The sequence below is a fragment of the Haliotis rufescens genome, unplaced genomic scaffold (genome assembly GCF_023055435.1).
Source record: "Haliotis rufescens isolate VD_foot unplaced genomic scaffold, xgHalRufe1.0.p SCAF_149, whole genome shotgun sequence".
NCBI classification, from domain to species: Eukaryota; Metazoa; Mollusca; class Gastropoda; order Lepetellida; family Haliotidae; genus Haliotis; species Haliotis rufescens.
This window is the reverse complement of record NW_025963834.1, coordinates 211,007-238,201: the sequence shown is the minus strand read 5'-3', so window position 1 is coordinate 238,201 and position 27,195 is coordinate 211,007. Positions and strand designations below refer to the sequence as shown.

The 27,195-nt window shown below is 40.9% G+C and overlaps 1 protein-coding gene across 1 annotated transcript in view; it reads left to right on the top strand.

The window, feature by feature from the left end:
- The window catches only part of LOC124123099, a 106,576-nt gene that overhangs the window by 67,180 nt on the left and 12,201 nt on the right, over positions 1 to 27,195 (top strand). Inside the window, exons 8-16 of the mRNA XM_048395829.1 lie at positions 592 to 2,805; positions 4,774 to 4,777; positions 8,521 to 8,906; positions 10,485 to 10,488; positions 14,247 to 14,437; positions 16,016 to 16,019; positions 19,778 to 20,163; positions 21,742 to 21,745; positions 25,504 to 25,694. Coding sequence (XP_048251786.1) covers positions 592 to 2,805; positions 4,774 to 4,777; positions 8,521 to 8,906; positions 10,485 to 10,488; positions 14,247 to 14,437; positions 16,016 to 16,019; positions 19,778 to 20,163; positions 21,742 to 21,745; positions 25,504 to 25,694 — 3,384 coding nt within the window. The remainder of the gene's footprint in view (positions 1 to 591; positions 2,806 to 4,773; positions 4,778 to 8,520; positions 8,907 to 10,484; positions 10,489 to 14,246; positions 14,438 to 16,015; positions 16,020 to 19,777; positions 20,164 to 21,741; positions 21,746 to 25,503; positions 25,695 to 27,195) is intronic.

Here is a 27,195-nt window from a genome sequence, read left to right as displayed (position 1 = left end):
CATGCGAACCAGCATGTTGTTTATCTGTTATAGAATTGGTGGTAATTACTGTTAGGCTACACCATCTCTTCAATGTCGGAGCACGAATGATTCACGACGAAAAATTGCAACGGTTGACATGAGGACGACATGACTAACGACTGTCCACTTGGTCCAAGGGCGCTACTCGCGTTTACGGCACTAAGTTCATGGTCGTAATTAGACGCGGCGATCTCTGTTAGTCTGTTGTGACGATTTTTTGACATAATGTTTTGTTTATTACTGAGGCTCTGAATGATTCCACAACACTCACACTACGACAAAAATGCAAAGTGAAAGTCAGTACACTATCTTTATTTCAAACCTATTTGTTCGCGAGTTCTGCTATAGGCAACTGCAAAGAACCACGGACCTAAATTATTCAAGTAAAATATGTCAATAATACAGTTTCGAGATGCGTACATAGTGTTTCTATGCATCTCTGGTGTTTTGTGAAAAACACAAGTGTCGACCGGGAGTAGATTATTCGCCTAGGGGTTGAGTGGACCTTGCTGATTATGATCACTTTGTCTATCTGTAATGTTCTCTGAATGTCTCCATGTTGTCTTCCAGGTGTGCTGGAGTGGGAGATCAAGAAGACAGAAGAATTATTTGAAGAGACTGCTATCTACAATAAGGTCAAGGAACGTTTAGATAAATTTAGACATGTGACCATATCTGGTGCTTCAGGGGAAGGAAAGACGTCAATAGCGCTGATGTTGGGATCAGAATACCTGAAGAAAGGATATGAACTATATTTTGTCAACAACATTTCAGAATTCAAATTATGTAGTGAAAGACTAGGTAAAAATCTGTGTTTTGTATTTGATGACATATTTGGAACAGTTGGAATATCAACCGATTCACCTCACCTCAAACGGATTTTAGATATTCTCAACACTTGGCTGGAGCAGGTGGCATCTAACTTTTCTAAACCGTTCCAATCTAATGGGAAACTTAACTCGCATTCAACTCATAGAGAGAACTACATGGGAAACGTTCATGTCATATTTACCACAAAATCATACAATCTTGAGCTGGGAAAATTACACTTCGGAGAAAATGAGTATGTGTTTTTCAAAGGAGATTCGGTAATTGATCTTACGCAGACTGAGTGTCGCTACACAGTAGACGAAAAGAAACAAATGTTTAAAAAACATAAAAACTATAACGGTAACAGTAGTTATTTTGATTTAGACAAAATATGTGGCATTAAGGATCAACTGTTTGGCTTCCCGCTCACATGCAAACTGTTCTTCAGTTTTCCCAAATCACATGATCAATATGAAGATTTTTTTAAGACGCCTTTAACCTATCTCAGGGCAGAACTGGAGTCTCTGCTAAAAAAAAGGAATAACAAGTCGGCAGCACTGATCCTGATGTTGCTTTGTGAAGGTAACCTGAACCTTTGCCAATTGGAATCAGGCAGCCAAGCTCTGGAGAAACATCTCTCCACAGTTTCAAGTGTAGTTGGTGGTGTTGACCGTGCAAAGGTTATCAGTTGTGTAAAGGGATTTTTCGGTACATTTTTTACCAAAGCAGACAATACCAGTTTTTCACACCCAGCAATCTATGATGCCTGTGCCTTTGTCTATTGCAAAATCAATCCTGCTTTTGTATTACAACACTGCAGCATACACTTCCTATATGAACGTGTTCAGGCCCAAACAGTACCTGCATGTGAGACTGATGAGGATAGGCATGTCATCTATGTATCAGATGCCTACAATGACATCATTGCTTCAAGATTGGCAGGGGCTGTGAGAGAGGGGATCTATCGGTTGTCTATCATGCATCCTATTTTGGAAAGACATGATATAGTGGATAAGGTCCTTGCTGAACTCAAACCCTACCTGACTGACACATCAGTGACAGATGAACATGGTAACAACGTATTTCATTATGCCTGCTACACGGGAAATATATACCTTGTACGCCAACTCCTTCCTTTTTGTGACATCAACAGTAAAGGAGCAGATGGTTTGACGCCAATAATGCTAGCTGCGAAGCTGGAGCTAGAGGATGTGTTTCAACTTCTTGTGTCAAAGGGAGCTGACATCACACTGACCGATAAGGACAATAACAGCTGCCTTCACCTGGCATGTTGGGGGGGACATAAACCATTAGTAGAATATCTACTGCCAATGTGTGACATAAACGTAAGAGGACATATTGGACGGACACCTCTAATGACTGCAGCTTTGGGTGGAAAGAAAGATGTGTTTGACTTTCTTGTGTCAAAGGGAGCTGACATCACACTTACTGATGACGACAATGACAGCATTCTTCATCTGGCATGCGAAGGTGGCAAAAAGGCCTTAGTAGAATATCTACTGCCAAAGACTGACATAGACATAAGAGGATATATGGGATGGACACCACTAATGACTGCAGCTTGGTGTGGACTGAAAGATGTGTTTGACGTCCTTGTGTCAAAGGGAGCTGATATCACACTGACTGATGATGACAATGACAACATTCTTAATCTTGCATGTCGGGGAGGAAATAAGGCGTTGTTAGAATATGTACTGCAAAAGATTCACATAAACATAAGAGGATATATGGGATGGACACCGTTAATGACTGCAGCTTGGAGTGGAAAGAAAGATGTATTTGACTTCCTTGTGTCAAAGGGAGCTGAAATGACACTGACTGATGACGACAATGACAACATTCTTCATCTTGCATGCTGGGGAGGAAATAAAGCGTTAGTAGAATATCTGCTGCAAAAGACTGACATAAACATCAGAGGAAATATTGGACGGACACCACTAATGAATGCAGCTTGGAGAGGAAAGAAAGATGTGTTTGACTTCCTTGTGTCAAAGGGAGCTGACATCACACTGACTGATGACGACAATGACAACATTCTTCATCTTGCATGTCGGGGAGGAAATAAGCCATTAGTAGAATATCTGCTGCCAAAGACTGACATAAACATAAGAGGAAATATTGGACGGACACCACTAATGAATGCAGCTTGGAGAGGAAAGAAAGATGTGTTTGACTTCCTTGTGTCAAAGGGAGCTGACATCACACTGACTGATGATGACAATGACAACATTCTTCATCTTGCATGTCGGGGAGGAAATAAGCCTTTAGTAGAATATATACTGCCAAAGACTGACATAAACATAAGAGGAAATATTGGACGGACACCACTAATGAATGCAGCTTGGATTGGAAATAAAGCTGTGTTTGACTTACTTGTGTCAAAGGGAGCTGACATCACACAGACTGATGACGACAATGACAACATTCTTCATCTTGCAAGTCGGGGAGGAAATAAGTCATTAGTAGAATATCTGCTGCCAAAGACCGACATAAACATAAGAGGAAATATTGGACGGACACCACTAATGAATGCAGCTTGGAGAGGAAAGAAAGATGTGTTTGACTTCCTTGTGTCAAAGGGAGCTGACATCACACTGACTGATGATGACAATGACAACATTCTTCATCTTGCATGTCGGGGAGGAAATAAGCCGTTAGTAGAATATATACTGCCAAAGACTGACATAAACATAAGAGGAAATATTGGACGGACACCACTAATGAATGCAGCCTGGAGAGGAAAGAGAGAAGTGTTTGACTTCCTTATGTCAAAGGGAGCTGACATCACACTGATTGATGACGACAAAGACGACATTCTTCATCTGACCTGCGAAGGTGGAAATAAGGCCTTAGTACAAGATCTTCTGCCAAAGATGGACATCAACTGTCACGGGAAGAGAGGGTGGACATCAGTAATGAAAGGAGCTTACAGTGGGAAAAAGGATACATTTGAACTACTTCTCTCCAAGGGAGCTAACCCATCACTCACTGGTGATGACAATGATACTTTACTCCATGCAGCCAGTAGAGGTGGAAACATTGACATTGTTAGACATGTTATCGGCGACTTTGACATCAACACACGAGGTTGGAATGGTCACACGCCACTGATGCTAGCTGTGTGTGGAGGTCACAAAGATGTAGTTGACTTCCTAGTTGATTATGGTGCTGACGTCCACATGGTGGACAATGATGGAGATAGTCTCCTCCATTTGGCTTGTGAGAAAGGAAACTTGAAGATGGTGAAGCATGTTGTGTCATATTCTAATATTAACCTGAGAGATAACTTTGGTTGGACACCGTTGGCAATGGCAGCTGTCGAGGGGAAATTTGCTGCTTTTAAATATCTTAAAGGCCTAGGAGCAGATGTGACACTGGCAGACAGGGCAGGAGATGATGTGTATACTCTGGCCCTCAAGGGAGGATGCAGGGGAATCATCAAGGAGTTAGGACGAGAGGAACATTCAGGGAAAAGCATCACACCATGAAATAAACTGATGAAGTCACTTGTGGAATCTAGAATGGTCCACCTGAAGAAATATTCACAACAAAGTCCTGACCTTGTTCAGACAGACCAATTTGGAGATAGCTTACTACATCTGGCCTGTCGAGGAGCGAAGAGTCAGTGTGTGGAGTATCTGCTCCCATCCTATGACATCAATGTCCGAGGTCGGTATGACTGGACACCCGTGATGATGGAGGCTGTGTGAGGATGTCTTCCAGCTACTGGTCTCTCACAAGGCAGATCTCTCTCTGCTCTCAAACACAAAAGAAGGTATCACCACCCTGGCTCGTCGGGGCAACAACGACGACATTGTCCAGTACTTATTGGAGAAGTCTTGAAATAACGCGATGAAGCTTATTTGCAAGTAGTTGTGCCCTCGACTCTCATTCCTAGATAATACTTATTTCATTAATATAATGGGTATTATGTTATGAACGTTGTCCCGAGTGAATCAACAGTTTCACAGAGTTATATTTACCCTTAACAGTCATTCATAGACGATATGTAAGAGTTGTCACCTACATGTATGTGTACTAACGGGGAAAAGTAACTGTGCTTCATGTAAAGTGGTGTAAATGTTATGCTATTGAAAATAACAGCACACTATTTAGTCACCCGTCTGATTAATGTTTTATCACGAAAAAATAATTGACAAAACCCATACCTAGTAACACGAGACAGAGCGACACGCCCTAAAAAATCCACATAAATATCATTTGCGTTAATGGAGAGGAGGCAAAGCGTTAAAGACACCCGATGATTTAAAACAACCTGGGGAATGCTGTCTTAAATGTCAACCAAAGATTGGCCCAACTAAGCTGGGCACAGTGTTGCAGAGGTCTGCACCAACAGACAGCCATGACATTGTCATTGGTATACCGTCTCAAAAAGTATGTTACAACACGTGTGTGGAACGGCACACACGGTACGTGGACGTGTGTACCTGTATTTGCACAAGGGGTAGAGCATAATGTAGTCGTTCCGGTAGCGTACGCTGTTCCAATTGCCAGTCAAACTGATGAGTTGCGTTCTCCCATGAGTTGTGAGGCATCGACATCCCATAACACTTCCACTCCTAAGCTAATGACATTGAGCAATGCAAGCGTCGCTAACACGTTCATCTGGACGCATGTAGACCTGTGTACGACCATCAGACCTGTCAAGATCAAAACCTGGACTCTGTGAACATTCCGTTCTTCTAAATCTCAGGGGGCGGTCGGGTAGCCTAGTGGTTAAAGCGTTCGCTCGTCATGCTTAAGACCCGGGATCGATTCCCGACATGGGTACAATGTGTGAAACCCATTTCTGGTGTCCCCCGCCGTGATATTGCTGGAATATTGGTAAAAGCGGCGTAAAACCAAACTCACTCATTACTCTAAATCTCAGATGCTGTCTACACCAAGTTCGAAAGCAAAATTTGGCATATCGCTGGAACGTCGGGAGCGGATGTTGTGCTCCCTCAACCGGTTGGGAACGGTTTGAGCTGTTAATCTGGCAGTTTGGAATCGATTACGTAGATGCACCAACCGAATACGTCTGCCTTGCTGACGTGAGGTCACACGTGAACGGCCTTCATTTACGGATATCAAAAGTATTTCATGAGCACAAGATAGCATTGTGTGCTGTTCACATTTGAAAACAACAACAGTGAAGCCTATTTCTGATGTCCCCCGCCGTGATATTGCTGGAATATTACTGTAATTGGCGTAAAACCATACACACTCACTCACTCACTGATCAAAAACACTAACTTGTGTATCACTCCCCGGCCCAACAAACACGAAAACATTCCAAGTGTGTGCACGTGTAAACTGTGCATTATTTAATTTAGAATAAATATATATTTATTTAACTTTATGTGAAGCACAGTCACTTCTTTTCCGTTGGTATATTTGTTTTGCCACAATAATTGCTTTGTGTACTTTGTGGAATATATTTCAAAGACAATATCAGCATAAAGTAGCTGCAAAGCAATTATATTCATAAATGAATAGCAAGTTCTGCTGTGTACATAACTGTTTGAGATAGTTAATAACATGGAAGGTCGTCCTACATGTAATTGCCAAGACTGTAAATGACAAGTGATGCATCGCAGAAACAAGTGTCTCATGCTGTGTACACCGCATGCGCTAGAACAATTACAGGCCGAACACTGAACACTGGATACCATCGTAGATTTTAACAAGGACCACTCTTGTGACAATCGGAAGTTAAATGCTTCTGGATGTATAAGTTGTGTTATTGTCATGCCCTCTATAGTTTTGAAGTAGTAGTTGAATTGAATTACGCTACATATTGTACATGTATTGTACATATGTACATGTGGATTGTACATAATGTACATAGTTTGAACACTTTCTAGAAGTCTGTGTTTGTGTCCGAGGTCGATGTGACTGGACACCGGTGATGATGGCGGCTGTGTGTAGCCGTGATGATGTCTTCCAGCTATGTGTTGAGTATCTGCTCCCATCCTTTGCATCAACGTCCGAGGTCGGTGTGACTGGACACCAGTGATGATGGCGGCCCGTGTGGGGCCATGACGATAAGTGTTGATAAAATAACGGAACTAGAACCTGATTTTCATTTTTTTATATTGGGATGCATACCAATATGGATTGTGCACGGGTTCCGGTGTGAGAAGCATTACATATGTTTAATATGTTTGAAACAAAACATGCGAATATACTTCCCGTGTGACTTGTCATAAGGGCTGGACACCAGCGATGAATGCAGCAGTGATAAGGCTGTATTTTTGTAAATGAGCAGTTATGTAAAAACGATAGTCTATGATTAGTTACGTATATAGCCATTATATGTATGCAACACCGGAAAAAAATGTTAAACGTTGTATTGTTTGTTGTGCTGTAAAAAATAATGTATAAGTCTAAATATTGTATATACTTTGAAGCTTAATCTGAATTGCAATGACACATAATATAACAAAAGCATTACACTGACAAATGTATAACAGAAGCAGCTGTATCACAATGTGTGAAATACAGCTTCCGTGGAAGAATCCATGTTCAAGGTACCAGGGCCACCACCAGACAGTTTACTCCTTCTTGATGGTGAATACCCAGCATTGTGTACACCCACGAAACAAACAGTAGTACCTGATACATTATAGGGGCTTCCTAACATAATATATACTATACTTCATATTTACTTTAGATGATTTTGTCATATGCTGTATACACAATGTTACTGAATTGTTGCCACTGGACAATTGTATTTATCCTTTCACTCTATGTTCTACCCATGCTTCCAAAAACACACAGGATGATACTTGTAAATGGATAGTTAGCTATGCAATGTAAATAATCTTTATTTGGCGTCTTTATGACATGGCGTTAATTGCCCAGCACTCTCACACAACCATGTGATGTATACCAGAAGCAGGTGTATCAGATTCCGTTATTCTGAAAAAAAAAGCTTCTGTGCTGAGAATCAAATATAAGTACCAAGCCGTGTATAGAAACGTTCTGTGCCTAACATAATGTGTAATCGTGTATTAGCTTTGTACATCAAATTTGATTTGTATGCATGTTTTGGCAATGAAAATATCATGTCAATGTTGTCATAAATTAAAATGTTTCTCCTAGGGGTTAGATAGCCTTGCAGGGTTATTGACCCCGTATCGGTGCATAACAAGGACGTGCTTCTTGTGATTAATTGACAGTTTAAGAATTGCAGGTTGTATTACATTTTATTTTATTTTTATGGTGCTTTATCATCAATGATTTTAAATATTCCCGACTTTTAATATTTAGATTTGGTCATAGACACATAACTACTCAATTTCGTCCCATTTGTTCATTGTTTTAAGTTTTTGGACATATAACAAGAAATGATATTACTTATTAACTCCAATGTTATTAACAAAATCAACAAATAAAAATAGTAGAAAGCAACTCTGTTCCATATATAAGCATTCAACATCGCGCAAGGAGCTGCGATGAAACAAACAAATTGTCTATGCCATATTGTGTTATTGTAGTTTAGGTATACTTTGTAATTAAATCAGGTGTTTATCTTGTGTGATAAGTGTGCAGGGTAAGTAAGTCTAAGTGTGTGCATACCAAGGTGACATGACGTTAGATAAGTGTGCAGGGGAACTAACTCTAAGTGTGTGCATAACAAGGTAACAGAACCAACGCTTGGAGAGGAAAGAAAGATGTGTTTGACTTCCTTGTGTCAAAGGGAGCTGACATCACACTGACTGATGACGACAATGACAACATTCTTCATCTTGCATGTCGGGGAGGAAATAAGCCATTAGTAGAATATCTGCTGCCAAAGACTGACATAAACATAAGAGGAAATATTGGACGGACACCACTAATGAATGCAGCTTGGAGAGGAAAGAAAGATGTGTTTGACTTCCTTGTGTCAAAGGGAGCTGACATCACACTGACTGATGACGACAATGACAACATTCTTCATCTTGCATGTCGGGGAGGAAATAAGCCATTAGTAGAATATCTGCTGCCAAAGACTGACATAAACATAAGAGGAAATATTGGACGGACACCACTAATGAATGCAGCTTGGATTGGAAATAAAGCTGTGTTTGACTTACTTGTGTCAAAGCGAGCTGACATCACACAGACTGATGACGACAATGACAACATTCTTCATCTTGCATGTCGGGGAGGAAATAAGTCATTAGTAGAATACCTGCTGCCAAAGACCGACATAAACATAAGAGGAAATATTGGACGGACACCACTAATGAATGCAGCTTGGAGAGGAAAGAAAGATGTGTTTGACTTCCTTTTGTCAAAGGGAGCTGACATCACACTGACTGATGATGACAATGACAACATTCTTCATCTTGCATGTCGGGGAGGAAATAAGCCGTTAGTAGAATATATACTGCCAAAGACTGACATAAACATAAGAGGAAATATTGGACGGACACCACTAATGAATGCAGCCTGGAGAGGAAAGAGAGAAGTGTTTGACTTCCTTATGTCAAAGGGAGCTGACATCACACTGATTGATGACGACAAAGACGACATTCTTCATCTGTCCTGCGAAGGTGGAAATAAGGCCTTAGTACAAGATCTTCTGCCAAAGATGGACATCAACTGTCACGGGAAGAGAGGGTGGACATCAGTAATGAAAGGAGCTTACAGTGGGAAAAAGGATACATTTGAACTACTTCTCTCCAAGGGAGCTAACCCATCACTCACTGGTGATGACAACGATACTTTACTCCATGCAGCCAGTAGAGGTGGAAACATTGACATTGTTAGACATGTTATCGGCGACTTTGACATCAACACACGAGGTTGGAATGGTCACACGCCACTGATGCTAGCTGTGTGTGGAGGTCACAAAGATGTAGTTGACTTCCTAGTTGATTATGGTGCTGACGTCCACATGGTGGACAATGATGGAGATAGTCTCCTCCATTTGGCTTGTGAGAAAGGAAACTTGAAGATGGTGAAGCATGTTGTGTCATATTCTAATATTAACCTGAGAGATAACTTTGGTTGGACACCGTTGGCAATGGCAGCTGTCGAGGGGAAATTTGCTGCTTTTAAATATCTTAAAGGCCTAGGAGCAGATGTGACACTGGCAGACAGGGCAGGAGATGATGTGTATACTCTGGCCCTCAAGGGAGGATGCAGGGGAATCATCAAGGAGTTAGGACGAGAGGAACATTCAGGGAAAAGCATCACACCATGAAATAAACTGATGAAGTCACTTGTGGAATCTAGAATGGTCCACCTGAAGAAATATTCACAACAAAGTCCTGACCTTGTTCAGACAGACCAATTTGGAGATAGCTTACTACATCTGGCCTGTCGAGGAGCGAAGAGTCAGTGTGTGGAGTATCTGCTCCCATCCTATGACATCAATGTCCGAGGTCGGTATGACTGGACACCCGTGATGATGGAGGCTGTGTGAGGATGTCTTCCAGCTACTGGTCTCTCACAAGGCAGATCTCTCTCTGCTCTCAAACACAAAAGAAGGTATCACCACCCTGGCTCGTCGGGGCAACAACGACGACATTGTCCAGTACTTATTGGAGAAGTCTTGAAATAACGCGATGAAGCTTATTTGCAAGTAGTTGTGCCCTCGACTCTCATTCCTAGATAATACTTATTTCATTAATATAATGGGTATTATGTTATGAACGTTGTCCCGAGTGAATCAACAGTTTCACAGAGTTATATTTACCCTTAACAGTCATTCATAGACGATATGTAAGAGTTGTCACCTACATGTATGTGTACTAACGGGGAAAAGTAACTGTGCTTCATGTAAAGTGGTGTAAATGTTATGCTATTGAAAATAACAGCACACTATTTAGTCACCCGTCTGATTAATGTTTTATCACGAAAAAATAATTGACAAAACCCATACCTAGTAACACGAGACAGAGCGACACGCCCTAAAAAATCCACATAAATATCATTTGCGTTAATGGAGAGGAGGCAAAGCTTTAAAGACACCCGATGATTTAAAACAACCTGGGGAATGCTGTCTTAAATGTCAACCAAAGATTGGCCCAACTAAGCTGGGCACAGTGTTGCAGAGGTCTGCACCAACAGACAGCCATGACACTGTCATTGGTATACCGTCTCAAAAAGTATGTTACAACACGTGTGTGGAACGGCACACACGGTACGTGGACGTGTGTACCTGTATTTGCACAAGGGGTAGAGCATAATGTAGTCGTTCCGGTAGCGTACGCTGTTCCAATTGCCAGTCAAACTGATGAGTTGCGTTCTCCCATGAGTTGTGAGGCATCGACATCCCATAACACTTCCACTCCTAAGCTAATGACATTGAGCAATGCAAGCGTCGCTAACACGTTCATCTGGACGCATGTAGACCTGTGTACGACCATCAGACCTGTCAAGATCAAAACCTGGACTCTGTGAACATTCCGTTCTTCTAAATCTCAGGGGGCGGTCGGGTAGCCTAGTGGTTAAAGCGTTCGCTCGTCATGCTTAAGACCCGGGATCGATTCCCGACATGGGTACAATGTGTGAAACCCATTTCTGGTGTCCCCCGCCGTGATATTGCTGGAATATTGGTAAAAGCGGCGTAAAACCAAACTCACTCATTACTCTAAATCTCAGATGCTGTCTACACCAAGTTCGAAAGCAAAATTTGGCATATCGCTGGAACGTCGGGAGCGGATGTTGTGCTCCCTCAACCGGTTGGGAACGGTTTGAGCTGTTAATCTGGCAGTTTGGAATCGATTACGTAGATGCACCAACCGAATACGTCTGCCTTGCTGACGTGAGGTCACACGTGAACGGCCTTCATTTACGGATATCAAAAGTATTTCATGAGCACAAGATAGCATTGTGTGCTGTTCACATTTGAAAACAACAACAGTGAAGCCTATTTCTGATGTCCCCCGCCGTGATATTGCTGGAATATTACTGTAATTGGCGTAAAACCATACAAACTCACTCACTCACTGATCAAAAACACTAACTTGTGTATCACTCCCCGGCCCAACAAACACGAAAACATTCCAAGTGTGTGCACGTGTAAACTGTGCATTATTTAATTTAGAATAAATATATATTTATTTAACTTTATGTGAAGCACAGTCACTTCTTTTCCGTTGGTATATTTGTTTTGCCACAATAATTGCTTTGTGTACTTTGTGGAATATATTTCAAAGACAATATCAGCATAAAGTAGCTGCAAAGCAATTATATTCATAAATGAATAGCAAGTTCTGCTGTGTACATAACTGTTTGAGATAGTTAATAACATGGAAGGTCGTCCTACATGTAATTGCCAAGACTGTAAATGACAAGTGATGCATCGCAGAAACAAGTGTCTCATGCTGTTGTCGGATAAAAAGTGTACACCGCATGCGCTAGAACAATTACAGGCCGAACACTGAACACTGGATACCATCGTAGATTTTAACAAGGACCACTCTTGTGACAATCGGAAGTTAAATGCTTCTGGATGTATAAGTTGTGTTATTGTCATGCCCTCTATAGTTTTGAAGTAGTAGTTGAATTGAATTACGCTACATATTGTACATGTATTGTACATATGTACATGTGGATTGTACATAATGTACATAGTTTGAACACTTTCTAGAAGTCTGTGTTTGTGTCCGAGGTCGGTGTGACTGGACACCGGTGATGATGGCGGCTGTGTGTAGCCGTGATGATGTCTTCCAGCTATGTGTTGAGTATCTGCTCCCATCCTTTGCATCAACGTCCGAGGTCGGTGTGACTGGACACCGGTGATGATGGCGGCCCGTGTGGGGCCATGACGATAAGTGTTGATAAAATAACGGAACTAGAACCTGATTTTCATTTTTTTATATTGGGATGCATACCAATATGGATTGTGCACGGGTTCCGGTGTGAGAAGCATTACATATGTTTCATATGTTTGAAACAAAACATGCGAATATACTTCCCGTGTGACTTGTCATAAGGGCTGGACACCAGCGATGAATGCAGCAGTGATAAGGCTGTATTTTTGTAAATGAGCAGTTTTGTAAAAACGATAGTCTATGATTAGTTACGTATATAGCCATTATATGTATGCAACACCGGAAAAAAATGTTAAACGTTGTATTGTTTGTTGTGCTGTAAAAAATAATGTATAAGTCTAAATATTGTATATACTTTGAAGCTTAATCTGAATTGCAATGACACATAATATAACAAAAGCATTACACTGACAAATGTATAACAGAAGCAGCTGTATCACAATGTGTGAAATACAGCTTCCGTGGAAGAATCCATGTTCAAGGTACCAGGGCCACCACCAGACAGTTTACTCCTTCTTGATGGTGAATACCCAGCATTGTGTACACCCACGAAACAAACAGTAGTACCTGATACATTATAGGGGCTTCCTAACATAATATATACTATACTTCATATTTACTTTAGATGATTTTGTCATATGCTGTATACACAATGTTACTGAATTGTTGCCACTGGACAATTGTATTTATCCTTTCACTCTATATTCTACCCATGCTTCCAAAAACACACAGGATGATACTTGTAAATGGATAGTTAGCTATGCAATGTAAATAATCTTTATTTGGCGTATTTATGACATGGCGTTAATTGCCCAGCACTCTCACACAACCATGTGATGTATACCAGAAGCAGGTGTATCAGATTCCGTTATTCTGAAAAAAAAAGCTTCTGTGCTGAGAATCAAATATAAGTACCAAGCCGTGTATAGAAACGTTCTGTGCCTAACATAATGTGTAATCGTGTATTAGCTTTGTACATCAAATTTGATTTGTATGCATGTTTTGGCAATGAAAATATCATGTCAATGTTGTCATAAATTAAAATGTTTCTCCTAGGGGTTAGATAGCCTTGCAGGGTTATTGACCCCGTATCGGTGCATAACAAGGACGTGCTTCTTGTGATTAATTGACAGTTTAAGAATTGCAGGTTGTATTACATTTTATTTTATTTTTATGGTGCTTTATCATCAATGATTTTAAATATTCCCGACTTTTAATATTTAGATTTGGTCATAGACACATAACTACTCAATTTCGTCCCATTTGTTCATTGTTTTAAGTTTTTGGACATATAACAAGAAATGATATTACTTATTAACTCCAATGTTATTAACAAAATCAACAAATAAAAATAGTAGAAAGCAACTCTGTTCCATATATAAGCATTCAACATCGCGCAAGGAGCTGCGATGAAACAAACAAATTGTCTATGCCATATTGTGTTATTGTAGTTTAGGTATACTTTGTAATTAAATCAGGTGTTTATCTTGTGTGATAAGTGTGCAGGGTAAGTAAGTCTAAGTGTGTGCATACCAAGGTGTCATGACGTTAGATAAGTGTGCAGGGGAACTAACTCTAAGTGTGTGCATAACAAGGTAACAGAACCAACGCTTGGAGAGGAAAGAAAGATGTGTTTGACTTCCTTGTGTCAAAGGGAGCTGACATCACACTGACTGATGACGACAATGACAACATTCTTCATCTTGCATGTCGGGGAGGAAATAAGCCATTAGTAGAATATCTGCTGCCAAAGACCGACATAAACATAAGAGGAAATATTGGACGGACACCACTAATGAATGCAGCTTGGAGAGGAAAGAAAGATGTGTTTGACTTCCTTGTGTCAAAGGGAGCTGACATCACACTGACTGATGATGACAATGACAACATTCTTCATCTTGCATGTCGGGGAGGAAATAAGCCGTTAGTAGAATATATACTGCCAAAGACTGACATAAACATAAGAGGAAATATTGGACGGACACCACTAATGAATGCAGCTTGGAGAGGAAAGAAAGATGTGTTTGACTTCCTTGTGTCAAAGGGAGCTGACATCACACTGACTGATGATGACAATGACAACATTCTTCATCTTGCATGTCGGGGAGGAAATAAGCCGTTAGTAGAATATATACTGCCAAAGACTGACATAAACATAAGAGGAAATATTGGACGGACACCACTAATGAATGCAGCCTGGAGAGGAAAGAGAGAAGTGTTTGACTTCCTTATGTCAAAGGGAGCTGACATCACACTGATTGATGACGACAAAGACGACATTCTTCATCTGACCTGCGAAGGTGGAAATAAGGCCTTAGTACAAGATCTTCTGCCAAAGATGGACATCAACTGTCACGGGAAGAGAGGGTGGACATCAGTAATGAAAGGAGCTTACAGTGGGAAAAAGGATACATTTGAACTACTTCTCTCCAAGGGAGCTAACCCATCACTCACTGGTGATGATAATGATACTTTACTCCATGCAGCCAGTAGAGGTGGAAACATTGACATTGTTAGACATGTTATCGGCGACTTTGACATCAACACACGAGGTTGGAATGGTCACACGCCACTGATGCTAGCTGTGTGTGGAGGTCACAAAGATGTAGTTGACTTCCTAGTTGATTATGGTGCTGACGTCCACATGGTGGACAATGATGGAGATAGTCTCCTCCATTTGGCTTGTGAGAAAGGAAACTTGAAGATGGTGAAGCATGTTGTGTCATATTCTAATATTAACCTGAGAGATAACTTTGGTTGGACACCGTTGGCAATGGCAGCTGTCGAGGGGAAATTTGCTGCTTTTAAATATCTTAAAGGCCTAGGAGCAGATGTGACACTGGCAGACAGGGCAGGAGATGATGTGTATACTCTGGCCCTCAAGGGAGGATGCAGGGGAATCATCAAGGAGTTAGGACGAGAGGAACATTCAGGGAAAAGCATCACACCATGAAATAAACTGATGAAGTCACTTGTGGAATCTAGAATGGTCCACCTGAAGAAATATTCACAACAAAGTCCTGACCTTGTTCAGACAGACCAATTTGGAGATAGCTTACTACATCTGGCCTGTCGAGGAGCGAAGAGTCAGTGTGTGGAGTATCTGCTCCCATCCTTTGACATCAATGTCCGAGGTCGGTATGACTGGACACCCGTGATGATGGAGGCTGTGTGAGGATGTCTTCCAGCTACTGGTCTCTCACAAGGCAGATCTCTCTCTGCTCTCAAACACAAAAGAAGGTATCACCACCCTGGCTCGTCGGGGCAACAACGACGACATTGTCCAGTACTTATTGGAGAAGTCTTGAAATAACGCGATGAAGCTTATTTGCAAGTAGTTGTGCCCTCGACTCTCATTCCTAGATAATACTTATTTCATTAATATAATGGGTATTATGTTATGAACGTTGTCCCGAGTGAATCAACAGTTTCACAGAGTTATATTTACCCTTAACAGTCATTCATAGACGATATGTAAGAGTTGTCACCTACATGTATGTGTACTAACGGGGAAAAGTAACTGTGCTTCATGTAAAGTGGTGTAAATGTTATGCTATTGAAACTAACAGCACACTATTTAGTCACCCGTCTGATTAATGTTTTATCACGAAAAAATAATTGACAAAACCCATACCTAGTAACACGAGACAGAGCGACACGCCCTAAAAAATCCACATAAATATCATTTGCGTTAATGGAGAGGAGGCAAAGCGTTAAAGACACCCGATGATTTAAAACAACCTGGGGAATGCTGTCTTAAATGTCAACCAAAGATTGGCCCAACTAAGCTGGGCACAGTGTTGCAGAGGTCTGCACCAACAGACAGCCATGACATTGTCGTTGGTATACCGTCTCAAAAAGTATGTTACAACACGTGTGTGGAACGGCACACACGGTACGTGGACGTGTGTACCTGTATTTGCACAAGGGGTAGAGCATAATGTAGTCGTTCCGGTAGCGTACGCTGTTCCAATTGCCAGTCAAACTGATGAGTTGCGTTCTCCCATGAGTTGTGAGGCATCGACATCCCATAACACTTCCACTCCTAAGCTAATGACATTGAGCAATGCAAGCGTCGCTAACACGTTCATCTGGACGCATGTAGACCTGTGTACGACCATCAGACCTGTCAAGATCAAAACCTGGACTCTGTGAACATTCCGTTCTTCTAAATCTCAGGGGGCGGTCGGGTAGCCTAGTGGTTAAAGCGTTCGCTCGTCATGCTTAAGACCCGGGATCGATTCCCGACATGGGTACAATGTGTGAAACCCATTTCTGGTGTCCCCCGCCGTGATATTGCTGGAATATTGGTAAAAGCGGCGTAAAACCAAACTCACTCATTACTCTAAATCTCAGATGCTGTCTACACCAAGTTCGAAAGCAAAATTTGGCATATCGCTGGAACGTCGGGAGCGGATGTTGTGCTCCCTCAACCGGTTGGGAACGGTTTGAGCTGTTAATCTGGCAGTTTGGAATCGATTACGTAGATGCACCAACCGAATACGTCTGCCTTGCTGACGTGAGGTCACACGTGAACGGCCTTCATTTACGGATATCAAAAGTATTTCATGAGCACAAGATAGCATTGTGTGCTGTTCACATTTGAAAACAACAACAGTGAAGCCTATTTCTGATGTCCCCCGCCGTGATATTGCTGGAATATTACTGTAATTGGCGTAAAACCATACACACTCACTCACTCACTGATCAAAAACACTAACTTGTGTATCACTCCCCGGCCCAACAAACACGAAAACATTCCAAGTGTGTGCACGTGTAAACTGTGCATTATTTAATTTAGAATAAATATATATTTATTTAACTTTATGTGAAGCACAGTCACTTCTTTTCCGTTGGTATATTTGTTTTGCCACAATAATTGCTTTGTGTACTTTGTGGAATATATTTCAAAGACAATATCAGCATAAAGTAGCTGCAAAGCAATTATATTCATAAATGAATAGCAAGTTCTGCTGTGTACATAACTGTTTGAGATAGTTAATAACATGGAAGGTCGTCCTACATGTAATTGCCAAGACTGTAAATGACAAGTGATGCATCGCAGAAACAAGTGTCTCATGCTGTTGTCGGATAAAAAGTGTACACCGCATGCGCTAGAACAATTACAGGCCGAACACTGAACACTGGATACCATCGTAGATTTTAACAAGGACCACTCTTGTGACAATCGGAAGTTAAATGCTTCTGGATGTATAAGTTGTGTTATTGTCATGCCCTCTATAGTTTTGAAGTAGTAGTTGAATTGAATTACGCTACATATTGTACATGTATTGTACATATGTACATGTGGATTGTACATAATGTACATAGTTTGAACACTTTCTAGAAGTCTGTGTTTGTGTCCGAGGTCGGTGTGACTGGACACCGGTGATGATGGCGGCTGTGTGTAGCCGTGATGATGTCTTCCAGCTATGTGTTGAGTATCTGCTCCCATCCTTTGCATCAACGTCCGAGGTCGGTGTGACTGGACACCGGTGATGATGGCGGCCCGTGTGGGGCCATGACGATAAGTGTTGATAAAATAACGGAACTAGAACCTGATTTTCATTTTTTTATATTGGGATGCATACCAATATGGATTGTGCACGGGTTCCGGTGTGAGAAGCATTACATATGTTTAATATGTTTGAAACAAAACATGCGAATATACTTCCCGTGTGACTTGTCATAAGGGCTGGACACCAGCGATGAATGCAGCAGTGATAAGGCTGTATTTTTGTAAATGAGCAGTTATGTAAAAACGATAGTCTATGATAAGTTACGTATATAGCCATTATATGTATGCAACACCGGAAAAAAATGTTAAACGTTGTATTGTTTGTTGTGCTGTAAAAAATAATGTATAAGTCTAAATATTGTATATACTTTGAAGCTTAATCTGAATTGCAATGACACATAATATAACAAAAGCATTACACTGACAAATGTATAACAGAAGCAGCTGTATCACAATGTGTGAAATACAGCTTCCGTGGAAGAATCCATGTTCAAGGTACCAGGGCCACCACCAGACAGTTTACTCCTTCTTGATGGTGAATACCCAGCATTGTGTACACCCACGAAACAAACAGTAGTACCTGATACATTATAGGGGCTTCCTAACATAATATATACTATACTTCATATTTACTTTAGATGATTTTGTCATATGCTGTATACACAATGTTACTGAATTGTTGCCACTGGACAATTGTATTTATCCTTTCACTCTATATTCTACCCATGCTTCCAAAAACACACAGGATGATACTTGTAAATGGATAGTTAGCTATGCAATGTAAATAATCTTTATTTGGCGTATTTATGACATGGCGTTAATTGCCCAGCACTCTCACACAACCATGTGATGTATACCAGAAGCAGGTGTATCAGATTCCGTTATTCTGAAAAAAAAAGCTTCTGTGCTGAGAATCAAATATAAGTACCAAGCCGTGTATAGAAACGTTCTGTGCCTAACATAATGTGTAATCGTGTATTAGCTTTGTACATCAAATTTGATTTGTATGCATGTTTTGGCAATGAAAATATCATGTCAATGTTGTCATAAATTAAAATGTTTCTCCTAGGGGTTAGATAGCCTTGCAGGGTTATTGACCCCGTATCGGTGCATAACAAGGACGTGCTTCTTGTGATTAATTGACAGTTTAAGAATTGCAGGTTGTATTACATTTTATTTTATTTTTATGGTGCTTTATCATCAATGATTTTAAATATTCCCGACTTTTAATATTTAGATTTGGTCATAGACACATAACTACTCAATTTCGTCCCATTTGTTCATTGTTTTAAGTTTTTGGACATATAACAAGAAATGATATTACTTATTAACTCCAATGTTATTAACAAAATCAACAAATAAAAATAGTAGAAAGCAACTCTGTTCCATATATAAGCATTCAACATCGCGCAAGGAGCTGCGATGAAACAAACAAATTGTCTATGCCATATTGTGTTATTGTAGTTTAGGTATACTTTGTAATTAAATCAGGTGTTTATCTTGTGTGATAAGTGTGCAGGGTAAGTAAGTCTAAGTGTGTGCATACCAAGGTGTCATGACGTTAGATAAGTGTGCAGGGGAACTAACTCTAAGTGTGTGCATAACAAGGTAACAGAACCAACGCTTGGAGAGGAAAGAAAGATGTGTTTGACTTCCTTGTGTCAAAGGGAGCTGACATCACACTGACTGATGACGACAATGACAACATTCTTCATCTTGCATGTCGGGGAGGAAATAAGCCATTAGTAGAATATCTGCTGCCAAAGACCGACATAAACATAAGAGGAAATATTGGACGGACACCACTAATGAATGCAGCTTGGAGAGGAAAGAAAGATGTGTTTGACTTCCTTGTGTCAAAGGGAGCTGACATCACACTGACTGATGATGACAATGACAACATTCTTCATCTTGCATGTCGGGGAGGAAATAAGCCGTTAGTAGAATATATACTGCCAAAGACTGACATAAACATAAGAGGAAATATTGGACGGACACCACTAATGAATGCAGCTTGGATTGGAAATAAAGCTGTGTTTGACTTACTTGTGTCAAAGGGAGCTGACATCACACAGACTGATGACGACAATGACAACATTCTTCATCTTGCAAGTCGGGGAGGAAATAAGTCATTAGTAGAATATCTGCTGCCAAAGACCGACATAAACATAAGAGGAAATATTGGACGGACACCACTAATGAATGCAGCTTGGAGAGGAAAGAAAGATGTGTTTGACTTCCTTGTGTCAAAGGGAGCTGACATCACACTGACTGATGATGACAATGACAACATTCTTCATCTTGCATGTCGGGGAGGAAATAAGCCGTTAGTAGAATATATACTGCCAAAGACTGACATAAACATAAGAGGAAATATTGGACGGACACCACTAATGAATGCAGCCTGGAGAGGAAAGAGAGAAGTGTTTGACTTCCTTATGTCAAAGGGAGCTGACATCACACTGATTGATGACGACAAAGACGACATTCTTCATCTGACCTGCGAAGGTGGAAATAAGGCCTTAGTACAAGATCTTCTGCCAAAGATGGACATCAACTGTCACGGGAAGAGAGGGTGGACATCAGTAATGAAAGGAGCTTACAGTGGGAAAAAGGATACATTTGAACTACTTCTCTCCAAGGGAGCTAACCCATCACTCACTGGTGATGACAATGATACTTTACTCCATGCAGCCAGTAGAGGTGGAAACATTGACATTGTTAGACATGTTATCGGCGACTTTGACATCAACACACGAGGTTGGAATGGTCACACGCCACTGATGCTAGCTGTGTGTGGAGGTCACAAAAATGTAGTTGACTTCCTAGTTGATTATGGTGCTGACGTCCACATGGTGGACAATGATGGAGATAGTCTCCTCCATTTGGCTTGTGAGAAAGGAAACTTGAAGATGGTGAAGCATGTTGTGTCATATTCTAATATTAACCTGAGAGATAACTTTGGTTGGACACCGTTGGCAATGGCAGCTGTCGAGGGGAAATTTGCTGCTTTTAAATATCTTAAAGGCCTAGGAGCAGATGTGACACTGGCAGACAGGGCAGGAGATGATGTGTATACTCTGGCCCTCAAGGGAGGATGCAGGGGAATCATCAAGGAGTTAGGACGAGAGGAACATTCAGGGAAAAGCATCACACCATGAAATAAACTGATGAAGTCACTTGTGGAATCTAGAATGGTCCACCTGAAGAAATATTCACAACAAAGTCCTGACCTTGTTCAGACAGACCAATTTGGAGATAGCTTACTACATCTGGCCTGTCGAGGAGCGAAGAGTCAGTGTGTGGAGTATCTGCTCCCATCCTATGACATCAATGTCCGAGGTCGGTATGACTGGACACCCGTGATGATGGAGGCTGTGTGAGGATGTCTTCCAGCTACTGGTCTCTCACAAGGCAGATCTCTCTCTGCTCTCAAACACAAAAGAAGGTATCACCACCCTGGCTCGTCGGGGCAACAACGACGACATTGTCCAGTACTTATTGGAGAAGTCTTGAAATAACGCGATGAAGCTTATTTGCAAGTAGTTGTGCCCTCGACTCTCATTCCTAGATAATACTTATTTCATTAATATAATGGGTATTATGTTATGAACGTTGTCCCGAGTGAATCAACAGTTTCACAGAGTTATATTTACCCTTAACAGTCATTCATAGACGATATGTAAGAGTTGTCACCTACATGTATGTGTACTAACGGGGAAAAGTAACTGTGCTTCATGTAAAGTGGTGTAAATGTTATGCTATTGAAAATAACAGCACACTATTTAGTCACCCGTCTGATTAATGTTTTATCACGAAAAAATAATTGACAAAACCCATACCTAGTAACACGAGACAGAGCGACACGCCCTAAAAAATCCACATAAATATCATTTGCGTTAATGGAGAGGAGGCAAAGCGTTAAAGACACCCGATGATTTAAAACAACCTGGGGAATGCTGTCTTAAATGTCAACCAAAGATTGGCCCAACTAAGCTGGGCACAGTGTTGCAGAGGTCTGCACCAACAGACAGCCATGACATTGTCGTTGGTATACCGTCTCAAAAAGTATGTTACAACACGTGTGTGGAACGGCACACACGGTACGTGGACGTGTGTACCTGTATTTGCACAAGGGGTAGAGCATAATGTAGTCGTTCCGGTAGCGTACGCTGTTCCAATTGCCAATCAAACTGATGAGTTGCGTTCTCCCATGAGTTGTGAGGCATCGACATCCCATAACACTTCCACTCCTAAGCTAATGACATTGAGCAATGCAAGCGTCGCTAACACGTTCATCTGGACGCATGTAGACCTGTGTACGACCATCAGACCTGTCAAGATCAAAACCTGGACTCTGTGAACATTCCGTTCTTCTAAATCTCAGGGGGCGGTCGGGTAGCCTAGTGGTTAAAGCGTTCGCTCGTCATGCTTAAGACCCGGGATCGATTCCCGACATGGGTACAATGTGTGAAACCCATTTCTGGTGTCCCCCGCCGTGATATTGCTGGAATATTGGTAAAAGCGGCGTAAAACCAAACTCACTCATTACTCTAAATCTCAGATGCTGTCTACACCAAGTTCGAAAGCAAAATTTGGCATATCGCTGGAACGTCGGGAGCGGATGTTGTGCTCCCTCAACCGGTTGGGAACGGTTTGAGCTGTTAATCTGGCAGTTTGGAATCGATTACGTAGATGCACCAACCGAATACGTCTGCCTTGCTGACGTGAGGTCACACGTGAACGGCCTTCATTTACGGATATCAAAAGTATTTCATGAGCACAAGATAGCATTGTGTGCTGTTCACATTTGAAAACAACAACAGTGAAGCCTATTTCTGATGTCCCCCGCCGTGATATTGCTGGAATATTACTGTAATTGGCGTAAAACCATACACACTCACTCACTCACTGATCAAAAACACTAACTTGTGTATCACTCCCCGGCCCAACAAACACGAAAACATTCCAAGTGTGTGCACGTGTAAACTGTGCATTATTTAATTTAGAATAAATATATATTTATTTAACTTTATGTGAAGCACAGTCACTTCTTTTCCGTTGGTATATTTGTTTTGCCACAATAATTGCTTTGTGTACTTTGTGGAATATATTTCAAAGACAATATCAGCATAAAGTAGCTGCAAAGCAATTATATTCATAAATGAATAGCAAGTTCTGCTGTGTACATAACTGTTTGAGATAGTTAATAACATGGAAGGTCGTCCTACATGTAATTGCCAAGACTGTAAATGACAAGTGATGCATCGCAGAAACAAGTGTCTCATGCTGTTGTCGGATAAAAAGTGTACACCGCATGCGCTAGAACAATTACAGGCCGAACACTGAACACTGGATACCATCGTAGATTTTAACAAGGACCACTCTTGTGACAATCGGAAGTTAAATGCTTCTGGATGTATAAGTTGTGTTATTGTCATGCCCTCTATAGTTTTGAAGTAGTAGTTGAATTGAATTACGCTACATATTGTACATGTATTGTACATATGTACATGTGGATTGTACATAATGTACATAGTTTGAACACTTTCTAGAAGTCTGTGTTTGTGTCCGAGGTCGGTGTGACTGGACACCGGTGATGATGGCGGCTGTGTGTAGCCGTGATGATGTCTTCCAGCTATGTGTTGAGTATCTGCTCCCATCCTTTGCATCAACGTCCGAGGTCGGTGTGACTGGACACCGGTGATGATGGCGGCCCGTGTGGGGCCATGACGATAAGTGTTGATAAAATAACGGAACTAGAACCTGATTTTCATTTTTTTATATTGGGATGCATACCAATATGGATTGTGCACGGGTTCCGGTGTGAGAAGCATTACATATGTTTAATATGTTTGAAACAAAACATGCGAATATACTTCCCGTGTGACTTGTCATAAGGGCTGGACACCAGCGATGAATGCAGCAGTGATAAGGCTGTATTTTTGTAAATGAGCAGTTATGTAAAAACGATAGTCTATGATAAGTTACGTATATAGCCATTATATGTATGCAACACCGGAAAAAAATGTTAAACGTTGTATTGTTTGTTGTGCTGTAAAAAATAATGTATAAGTCTAAATATTGTATATACTTTGAAGCTTAATCTGAATTGCAATGACACATAATATAACAAAAGCATTACACTGACAAATGTATAACAGAAGCAGCTGTATCACAATGTGTGAAATACAGCTTCCGTGGAAGAATCCATGTTCAAGGTACCAGGGCCACCACCAGACAGTTTACTCCTTCTTGATGGTGAATACCCAGCATTGTGTACACCCACGAAACAAACAGTAGTACCTGATACATTATAGGGGCTTCCTAACATAATATATACTATACTTCATATTTACTTTAGATGATTTTGTCATATGCTGTATACACAATGTTACTGAATTGTTGCCACTGGACAATTGTATTTATCCTTTCACTCTATATTCTACCCATGCTTCCAAAAACACACAGGATGATACTTGTAAATGGATAGTTAGCTATGCAATGTAAATAATCTTTATTTGGCGTATTTATGACATGGCGTTAATTGCCCAGCACTCTCACACAACCATGTGATGTATACCAGAAGCAGGTGTATCAGATTCCGTTATTCTGAAAAAAAAAGCTTCTGTGCTGAGAATCAAATATAAGTACCAAGCCGTGTATAGAAACGTTCTGTGCCTAACATAATGTGTAATCGTGTATTAGCTTTGTACATCAAATTTGATTTGTATGCATGTTTTGGCAATGAAAATATCATGTCAATGTTGTCATAAATTAAAATGTTTCTCCTAGGGGTTAGATAGCCTTGCAGGGTTATTGACCCCGTATCGGTGCATAACAAGGACGTGCTTCTTGTGATTAATTGACAGTTTAAGAATTGCAGGTTGTATTACATTTTATTTTATTTTTATGGTGCTTTATCATCAATGATTTTAAATATTCCCGACTTTTAATATTTAGATTTGGTCATAGACACATAACTACTCAATTTCGTCCCATTTGTTCATTGTTTTAAGTTTTTGGACATATAACAAGAAATGATATTACTTATTAACTCCAATGTTATTAACAAAATCAACAAATAAAAATAGTAGAAAGCAACTCTGTTCCATATATAAGCATTCAACATCGCGCAAGGAGCTGCGATGAAACAAACAAATTGTCTATGCCATATTGTGTTATTGTAGTTTAGGTATACTTTGTAATTAAATCAGGTGTTTATCTTGTGTGATAAGTGTGCAGGGTAAGTAAGTCTAAGTGTGTGCATACCAAGGTGTCATGACGTTAGATAAGTGTGCAGGGGAACTAACTCTAAGTGTGTGCATAACAAGGTAACAGAACCAACGCTTGGAGAGGAAAGAAAGATGTGTTTGACTTCCTTGTGTCAAAGGGAGCTGACATCACACTGACTGATGACGACAATGACAACATTCTTCATCTTGCATGTCGGGGAGGAAATAAGCCATTAGTAGAATATCTGCTGCCAAAGACCGACATAAACATAAGAGGAAATATTGGACGGACACCACTAATGAATGCAGCTTGGAGAGGAAAGAAAGATGTGTTTGACTTACTTGTGTCAAAGGGAGCTGACATCACACTGACTGATGATGACAATGACAACATTCTTCATCTTGCATGTCGGGGAGGAAATAAGCCGTTAGTAGAATATATACTGCCAAAGACTGACATAAACATAAGAGGAAATATTGGACGGACACCACTAATGAATGCAGCTTGGATTGGAAATAAAGCTGTGTTTGACTTACTTGTGTCAAAGGGAGCTGACATCACACAGACTGATGACGACAATGACAACATTCTTCATCTTGCAAGTCGGGGAGGAAATAAGTCATTAGTAGAATATCTGCTGCCAAAGACCGACATAAACATAAGAGGAAATATTGGACGGACACCACTAATGAATGCAGCTTGGAGAGGAAAGAAAGATGTGTTTGACTTCCTTGTGTCAAAGGGAGCTGACATCACACTGACTGATGATGACAATGACAACATTCTTCATCTTGCATGTCGGGGAGGAAATAAGCCGTTAGTAGAATATATACTGCCAAAGACTGACATAAACATAAGAGGAAATATTGGACGGACACCACTAATGAATGCAGCCTGGAGAGGAAAGAGAGAAGTGTTTGACTTCCTTATGTCAAAGGGAGCTGACATCACACTGATTGATGACGACAAAGACGACATTCTTCATCTGACCTGCGAAGGTGGAAATAAGGCCTTAGTACAAGATCTTCTGCCAAAGATGGACATCAACTGTCACGGGAAGAGAGGGTGGACATCAGTAATGAAAGGAGCTTACAGTGGGAAAAAGGATACATTTGAACTACTTCTCTCCAAGGGAGCTAACCCATCACTCACTGGTGATGATAACGATACTTTACTCCATGCAGCCAGTAGAGGTGGAAACATTGACATTGTTAGACATGTTATCGGCGACTTTGACATCAACACACGAGGTTGGAATGGTCACACGCCACTGATGCTAGCTGTGTGTGGAGGTCACAAAGATGTAGTTGACTTCCTAGTTGATTATGGTGCTGACGTCCACATGGTGGACAATGATGGAGATAGTCTCCTCCATTTGGCTTGTGAGAAAGGAAACTTGAAGATGGTGAAGCATGTTGTGTCATATTCTAATATTAACCTGAGAGATAACTTTGGTTGGACACCGTTGGCAATGGCAGCTGTCGAGGGAAAATTTGCTGCTTTTAAATATCTTAAAGGCCTAGGAGCAGATGTGACACTGGCAGACAGGGCAGGAGATGATGTGTATACTCTGGCCCTCAAGGGAGGATGCAGGGGAATCATCAAGGAGTTAGGACGAGAGGAACATTCAGGGAAAAGCATCACACCATGAAATAAACTGATGAAGTCACTTGTGGAATCTAGAATGGTCCACCTGAAGAAATATTCACAACAAAGTCCTGACCTTGTTCAGACAGACCAATTTGGAGATAGCTTACTACATCTGGCCTGTCGAGGAGCGAAGAGTCAGTGTGTGGAGTATCTGCTCCCATC